Below are 9,066 nucleotides of genomic sequence, written 5' to 3' on the forward strand. Positions count from 1 at the left end.
CCCCCCAACACAAACGATAGGCCCGGACCCCCCGACACAACGATAGGCCAGAATCGCCCAAACCACAACTGATGGCGTTCTGAAAGAAGCAAATCCTTCTGGAATAACAGAGACTGGGGCAGCAGCAACTTACAGGAGAAGGCAGCGAAGGGGTGCTCTTCTTTATAAGCAGCTAAGAAGATCAGTAAGCCCCTTACCGGAGGAGAGTAGCAGCGAAGGGGTGATCTTTTTCATAAGCAGCTAAGAAGAGCAACACGCCCCTTTAATGCAATACCTGAAAAAGATGCAGAAAACCCACTAGAATTGGCAGCCTAGTTTGCAGCAAACATAGTGTACTGCAGCCATAGAAGCGAGCAATGAACGGATCAGAGATCGCAGATTCTACCTGGCCTAAAAGCTTCAGCATCCATTTAAAAGTCTATAACAACAGCATATAATAATTAAAATCAACTCATCCGTTTACAGGTTGACCGTCTCCCATTGACATTTGTGCTCGTTATGTTACATGTCCTCAATCTGACAAACCGCGTGAGCATAGACAAAAATCCTTACCAATACACTTGTAACGGGGTTGTTCTAGATGGGGATCAAACCCAGGTCTCTCATATAGGTAATGTTTCTGTGGTCTGTCCATATGAGGAAAGTATGCTTGGCCCCCTCCAACCAATGCCTCCACTCCTCTACTGCCACCTTTACTGCCAACAGCTCGCAGTTTCCAATGTCGTAATTCCTCTCAGCTGCAGTTAGTCGACGAGACAAGTAAGCACATGGGTGAAGCCTGTTGTCGTCCCTGGCTCTTCGGGGCAAGACTGCCCCTACCCCCACATCTGAGGCATCCACCTCCACCACAAAGGGCAACTCTGGATCTGGAAGGGTTAAGATGGGGGCCGATGTGAAGAGTCGTTTCAGCTTGTTAAAAGCTTGATTGGCTTTCTCTGTCCACATGAATTGCCGGTTAGACTTCTTGGTGAGCGCGGAGAGAGGTTCTGCCACAGAGCTGAAGCTCCTTATAAACCTTCTATAAAAATTGGCAAACCCAAGAAAGCGTTGTACTTGTTTCACAGAACCGGGTTGAGGCCATTCTTGCACTGCATGTACCTTGCCAGGATCCATCTGGAGACTGCCCCTGGAAACAATGAAGCCCGAGGAATGGAACTAAGGACACATGAAACTCGCTCTTCTCCAGCTTGACGAAGAGGCTATGTTTAAGTAACTGGGACTGAGAATATCGTCAAGATAGACGAAAACAAACTTATTCAGCATCTCCCTAAGGACATCATTAATGAACGCTTGGAAAACTGCTGGGGCATTGACCAGGCCAAAGGGCATTACCTTGTACTCATAATGGCCAGTCGGGGTGTTGAATGCCATCTTCCACTCATCACCTTCTCGAATCCTGACCAGATGGTAGGCATTTCTGAGATCCAACTTAGTGAAAATATTAGCACCCTGCAGGATCTCAAAGGCAGTGGTCATCAGGGGCAGGGGGTAGCGATTTTTATTGGTGATGCGGTTAAGACCCCTGTAGATGATGCAGGGCCTGAGGTCACCATCCTTCTTCTCAACAAAAAAACCCCCGCTCCAGCAGGTGAGGTCAAAGGACGAATGAAACCATTATCCAAGGTTTCCTTAAGGTACTTGTCCATAGCAGCCCTTTCAGGGGCTGAGAGGGAGTAAAATCTACCCCTGGGTGGGCATGCTCCAGGAACCAGGTCTATAACACAGTCATATGGTCTATGCGGATGAAGGGAGGTGGCTTGAGACTTGATGAAGACCTCTCTGAGATCAGCATACTCAGGAGGAACTCTGGACAATTCAGGAAGAGACATAGGAGGCATACTACTCTGGGTCTGTGAACTAGGAAGCTTCAGTACCTCTGTGGACCTGGGAACTTGATATGGCTCAGGATGAAGGACGGGACCTTGTGATGGCAGATTTTAACTGAGATACAGGTAGTCCTTGAGGGCTAGGTATATCTTGTTTGACATTGACAGTCCACTTGGAGAGTGTTGAAGACCCTGGGAATGACTCAAGAATCTCAGGAGAATGGCAAAAAGAGAGAGCAGAAACACAGTTAGTTCCCCAACCTTTAACAACCCCTTTAGACCAGTCAATGTGTGGGTTGTGGCAAGTTAACCATGGAAATCTTGGCATTAATTCCTTATGACACCCAATTTTAAACTGAAGGAATGAGGTGCAGTGACTGACCTGTCCTGACCCCAGAGGTCTGCCATCTAGAGCCGTGATGGTTAGAGGTTTCTGGAGGAGTACGGATGGAATGACCAAGCGTCTGGCAACATCCAAATCCAAAAAGTTCCCAGCAGCCCCAGAGTCAATGAAAGCACCAAGCTGGTGATGCTGGTTGTTATGGAAGATGGTGGCTTGGATTGTAACTCCAGAGGTTGCAGGATGGGGGAAGATCTTTACTCTCGTTCCAGTTCCCCCTTTCCTGGACGAGAACTGGCTTTTCCCGACAATTCAGGGCAGTTGGATCGGAAATGTCCAGAGTTGCCACAGTACAGACAGCGGCGCTCCCTCAGCCGTCGATCCCTTTCTGTCTGGGTTAATCTCTCGTTCTACCAAGCTGTGTGGGTTCTTCCAGATCACTGGATTTCCAGGGTGGATCAACAGTATTGGAGGATTCCTGAGGGCGATACATACTGGTCTCCCGACGTCGTTCCTGTTGTCGTTCTCAGAGCCGATGATCTACTCGGATAGCCAGATCAATGAGCGACTCCAAATGTGGAGCAGGGTCTCTAAATGCCAACTCATCCTTGAATTCAGGAGACAAGGCTTGGTAGAATGTGGCCCTAAAAGCTCGCTGGTCCCATCCACTCTCTGAAGCTAGGGTATGAAACTCAATGGCAAACTCCGAGTGCCCTGAGAGAGCTGAAGCAAATGGTAGTCCACATCTCCTGTGCTAGCTGGATGGTGAAAAACCCTCTTCATTTCAGCAATGAAGCTGTCACTGTTTGCAGTAAGTGGTGATCTTTGATTCAATGAAAGCACCAAGCTGGTGATGCTGGTTGTTGTGGAAGATGGTGGCTTGGATTGTAACTCCAGAGGTTGCAGGATGGGGGAAGATCTTTACTCTCGTTCCAGTTCCCCCTTTCCTGGACGAGAACTGGCTTTTCCCGACAATTCAGGGCAGTTGGATCGGAAATGTCCAGAGTTGCCACAGTACAGACAGCGGCGCTCCCTCAGCCGTCGATCCCTTTCTGTCTGGGTTAATCTCTCGTTCTACCAAGCTGTGTGGGTTCTTCCAGATCACTGGATTTCCAGGGTGGATCAACAGTATTGGAGGATTCCTGAGGGCGATACATACTGGTCTCCCGACGTCGTTCCTGTTGTCGTTCTCTGAGCCGATGATCTACTCGGATAGCCACATCAATGAGAGACTCCAAATCTGGAGCAGGGTCTCTAAATGCCAACTCATCCTTGAATTCAGGAGACAAGGCTTGGTAGAATGTGGCCCTAAAAGCTCGCTGGTCCCATCCACTCTCTGAAGCTAGGGTATGAAACTCAATGGCAAACTCCGAGTGCCCTGAGAGAGCTGAAGCAAATGGTAGTCCACATCTCCTGTGCTAGCTGGATGGTGAAAAACCCTCTTCATTTCAGCAATGAAGCTGTCACTGTTTGCAGTAAGTGGTGATCTTTGATCCCACAAAGCCGAAGCCCAGTCTAATGCCTTGCCAGTGAGAAGGGTAATGATGTAAGCCACCTTACTGCTCTCTGTGGGGAAGCTGTTGGGTTGTAGTTGAAATACAAGGGTACACTGGGTGATGAACCCACAACATTTCTCAGGACTGCCATCAAATCGTTCTGGTGCTGGTAGTTTAGGTTCTGACAGGGAAGCTACCATTGCTTGAGAAGTATTACCAGGTAGCAGCTGGGACTCTTGGGATGAAGGGGCTGGGGGCTGAAAACTCAAGCAATGAAGAATGTCAGAAAGGATCTGCTCATGTTGCTGAATGGCTGCTGCTTGACCTGCTATGGCAGACAAAATGCGATCTACCTTAGAGGGTGGTGAAGTCTCCTCCGCTGGATTCATAATTCTGGTTCAGTCTTGTTGTAACGGGGTTGTTCTAGATGGGGATCAAACCCACGTCTCTCACATTCAAAGTTACTGAGTTTACTGATTGAGCTAACTCCCCAATTAAAGAATCCAAGAGCAGAGGTAGCAAAAAACAGGGAGTCATTGATCTCCAGCAAAAGGCAATCTGAAGAAAAGTGCAACAAAAACAAAAGAAGCAGAGCTTCCAAAAACAGAGAAAAGCAAAGCAGAAACTAGAGTCAAAAAACTTCAACAAAACAGACTTAACTTTCAGCAGGCAACTGGTAACATAGGCTCAAGACTGAACAATAAAGCATGATCTAACCCACTTATATAGGGCTAAGCACCGGTGTCTCACATCAGGCTTAATGAATGTTAGTAATCAGCAGGAACCTGGAGAGAGGCGCCACCTGTTGACCAGGAGGTAAATTAACAGTCCAGTGGTGAGTTCTTACAACACTAGATAGCTTTGCAACCAGCATGTTGCAGTAGTCAGAAACTTAAGGAAATAACATTCCCAATACTAGATGAGCCATACGCAGCAAGCATATTTCAAGAACAATCGGATGGCCTAAACAACAGCTTGAACATTAGCTTCTTGCTGTTGCAAGTTTAACTAAGTACCAGCACTTGCAGTAACAACCAAGAGCTTAAAGCAACAAGCAAGTCTAGCGACAAACATGATACTGAACACTAGATAAGCCCTAACAAGCAAGCAAAACCCCAATACCCTAATAGCTTTAAAGCAAAGACCTTCTGAAATAGCATAGACTGGGGCAGCATGCCCTTTAAGATGAGAAGCAGTGAAGGGGTGCTCTTCTTTAATATGCAGCTGAGAAGAGCAGCATGCCCCTTTAATGCAGTACAGCATATGATCAATACCCGAAGTTTAGGCAACAGCATGTTGCCCTATCCAGATAATCGTTAGCATTTATAACATCTTTAGTAGCAAAATCTACATACTGCAAGTTAAGTATCAAGCACATTACCGATACACTGTATAGCTTTAAGCAATTGAGCGCTCAGTCGTAACCTTCCAATCACCACCGAAGTTATTTTATTATAATTTTTTTTTTTAAATGAACATAGCTTGATCTCAGCCAGTTTATCGTGTATTTAATCAACACGTCATATCACCCTAATTTCTCATGCTCATATGCTCACATTACTCCGCGTGAGCACATATTCAAGCGGATCAGAAATTATGAATCTCTAATAAGTATTGAGTGGCAGTCCAGCAGGGCAAGCATACACCCTGCGGAAATACTTCGAATGACTGTCATTGATATTACATTCTTATATATATAGAAGCCATTAGGAGCGATAAATGCGTGCTTCTGATGCAGCTGAAATCAACCGTACACTCACACAGCTAATGAAAACATCATCCTTAAAAATAAACAACCGTAACATTGAGATTATGCTGCTGAATACAGCGAACCCCAGTTGAAACGCATACACGAGAATGCGTGTTTCATTTAAAATTATTCTCATGGCCTTAACTATCAGCGTGTCCTCAGAGTGATTACATGCTCTACACTACGTGTTGCTCCAGCTGTATGAACACAGATGCGTAAATGCTGCTGTAAATATGCTTTTTTCAATTAGCAGACCAGGTAATATACACATCGATATGGATTAAGGCAGCATTCACTCATCTTAGATGTGGATTTCAGATGTTCTGAAACACGCTGCAACAGTTTGATTTGTGAGCAGCGATGCTTAATTTGCTCCTGAGCAAGCTGAAAAGCTGCAGAATAATCCTGAATAGAGCTTATATAGGAATGCCGCTATAGGTGTCATATACCTATAGGTAGATGTGATCAGCTGAGAATCAGCTGATGCAAGCTTGACTCGCGTGACCTGCCAGAACTAACGCTAACGCTTAATTTTTGTCAGTGTTTACTTACCTAGTTCATACAAGTTTGGAATGACATGGTGAGTAAATAAGAGTTTAATGGCCAAAATGACATGAGTAATATCCAAAATGCTGCATATCACCAGAAATCATCTGAGGTATATATTAAGAATATTAGCTATATCACTCTGCCTTATGTGAGATGAATGAAAAAACCTAATCTCTGATATTCACAGGCTCTTCTTTACTCTTGACCTTCAGGTCCGTTCAACCATCTGAAGTCCAGCCTGCTGGGATCCACCTCAGACTCCAATCTGAACAAATACAGCACCATCAACAAGATCCCGCTCATCGCACTCAACTTCTCTGAATCCAACGATAAGAAAGCGCCTTCCCCTCCGTCTTCAGAGAAAACCATCATCGCACCGAAGGTCAAGGACAGAACACACAACGTCACAGAGAAGGTCACACAGGTAAGACTGAAGTGTGATGGTGTGAATATGTCAACATCAATGCAAAACTGACCATATTTACTTCATTTATGCACTTTTCTGGCCTTATTGTGAACAATTCCTTAGTGCACATTAAGACAAAAATGTTCACCAAGTTTAAAAAAAAATTATAATAAAAACAGTAATAATGTGATTTTAGATAGATAGATAGATAGATAGATAGATAGATAGATAGATAGATAGATAGATAGATAGATAGATAGATAGATAGATAGATAGATAGACAGACAGACAGACAGACAGACAGGCAGGCAGGCAGGCAGGCAGGCAGACAGACAGACAGACAGACAGACAGACAGACAGACAGACAGACAGACAGGTTTATTAGAGTTAACTAAAACTAAAACGATAAAAAAACATTTTGTTACTTAAAATAAATTAACATTAACATTTAACAAATTTAAACTTATTTCAGCTAGTTGCCAAGAAAACATAAAATGTTATTGAGTTTATTGATGTAATAAAATAACAAAAACTAAAAAATAGAAAAATAAAAGTTCATAAATTATATAGACATATTAAAAATAGAAAAAAAACACAAAAATATTTACTAAAGCTTTAACTAAAATAAAAATAAAAACAGAAAATTTACACATAAAACTTATATAAAATAATATATAATGCTTAACATAATACTTAATATTTGTAATTACTTTTTTTACATTATTTGATAAATATAAACTCTTTTGTAACATTATAAATGTCTTTACTGTTACTTTTGATCAGTTTAATGTACCCTTGCTGAATAAAATTATTAAAAGAAACATAGTGACCCCAAACTTTTGAATAGTAGTTTTTATAATATAGTATATGTACAAAGGGCTCTTAAAAGCATGAAATAAATGAATGTGAATGCTAACAGATTGATATTACAGACTTCCTCGTTTATGAATGCTTCACATTGATTTAGCAAAGTAAAATCGGTTGTTTTTCCTTCAAATTTCTCAATAAGACCCTCAGGTGAGGATGTGCTTCTGCTCTATTTCTCCTCCGTGGAGTTTGAGTTAATCGATGTGTCGCGAGCGTAATCTGTGTGAAATATTGCACGCCTCAAGTGCTTCATGATTCCACTGGAAATCCAATAGTCTTGTGAACGTGCACAAACAAGCTGTAACAAATTCTCCTGCACAACATTAAATGATGCTAACAGACATGTGTATGCAAATAAATGCTAATGAGGATACCACTTAACCTCAGGGATATTAAGACGAGAGCAAGAATACAGGGCAACCAGCAGTAATTATTCAGTGTGTCACATCCTCGCAACGTACCTCAACCATATTTAGCATCTTTTTGTGACAACGCAATGCATCAAAAGAGCACGAGTGCATGAAGACGGATTTTCTACCACCTCTGGGAAATGGATCTCCAAATATTGGCAAAACACAATTCAGTAGCACTGCGACAGTCGCTGTGTGATAGGCTCGAGTGTAAATTGAACTTCCCCTTTAATCCACGGAGCTGGATGTGTGTTTGCACATTAGATCTGTTCCGAACACTAGCAAGCCGCCTAACCAGACAGCATTTATATGCATGTTTCTAAAGGTATGACTACTTTCCGTTTTTCACGGAAATCTCAAAAATGCATGGCACATGGTGGACAAAGCAATAGAAATGTTAATAATAAACACGCTACCATTTAAAAAATGTTGGGGTCAGAAAGATTTTTTTTTTTTGTAAGATATTAATAGTTTTATTAAGCAAGGAAGGTTTAAATTGATCAAAAGTGACAGTAAATACAGCAACGCTGTTCTTTTGATCTTTCTATTTCTATATTTTTTGAGCAGCCAATCAGCATATTAGAATGATTTCTGAAGGATAATGTGATGAGTAATGATGCTGAAAAATTCAGCGTTTCATCATTGGAATAAATTATATTTTAACATATATTCAAATGGACAATGGGTATTTTAAATGGTAAAAATATTTCACAATATTACAGTTTTTTCTGTATTTTTTACTGCAGTCTTCTTAAAAAAAAATAATAATAAAATAAAAAATGTAAAAAATAAAAACAAGCTGTTTTACCCGATATTTGTATGTGCATTTTAGGCTTATAGCTTAACATTGTTAATGACAAAATCAAATGGTAAATATGCAGCCACCTTCTAAATAAGTCACTTATTAGGTGTCACTTCAGTTAGGATGCTGTCGAGAAGGTAGCCACCTATGTACCACCTAAGCACTTCAAGGTTAGTGACTTTTGTAAATATCCTTCAGTGAAAGTCAAAGTAACACACAGTACTGGGTCAAACCTCGTGGTAACATGTCCGTCTCCTGACCAGCCGTGAAGGAAGTGGATGACAGCCCATCCAAACGACACGAGTCCTCACTTCAGAGTCGTCGACTCGTTCACTGAGCAATTCTCACATTACCTTCCCCAGCCTGCCTGGATGTGTGAGAGAAAAAGATACATAATTCATCACTTTCTTAGAAGAGAAAGAGAGAGAAAAATCGACTTTCACTGCTGATAACTGCTGCTGCCGTCATAATTTCTAATAAAGTATTTATCAGGAAAAGACACCTCATTTGCTGACTGTCAAAGGTGGTTAAATCCTGCAGTAAGGTGTGTGTGTGTGTGTGTGTGTGTGTGTGTGTGTGTGTGTGTGTGTGTGTGTGTGTGTGTGTGTGTGTGTGTGTGT

The 9,066-nt window shown here is 42.2% G+C and overlaps 1 protein-coding gene across 1 annotated transcript in view; it reads left to right on the forward strand.

Annotated features, from left to right (window-relative positions):
- LOC107563831 (potassium voltage-gated channel subfamily H member 7-like) overlaps positions 1-9,066 on the forward strand; it is a 125,868-nt gene that overhangs the window by 70,198 nt on the left and 46,604 nt on the right. Inside the window, exon 5 of the mRNA XM_016248796.1 lies at positions 6,174-6,385. Coding sequence (XP_016104282.1) covers positions 6,174-6,385 — 212 coding nt within the window. The remainder of the gene's footprint in view (positions 1-6,173; positions 6,386-9,066) is intronic.

This window comes from Sinocyclocheilus grahami, unplaced genomic scaffold (assembly GCF_001515645.1).
Source record: "Sinocyclocheilus grahami isolate Dianchi unplaced genomic scaffold, SAMN03320097.WGS_v1.1 scaffold891.1, whole genome shotgun sequence".
NCBI classification, from domain to species: Eukaryota; Metazoa; Chordata; class Actinopteri; order Cypriniformes; family Cyprinidae; genus Sinocyclocheilus; species Sinocyclocheilus grahami.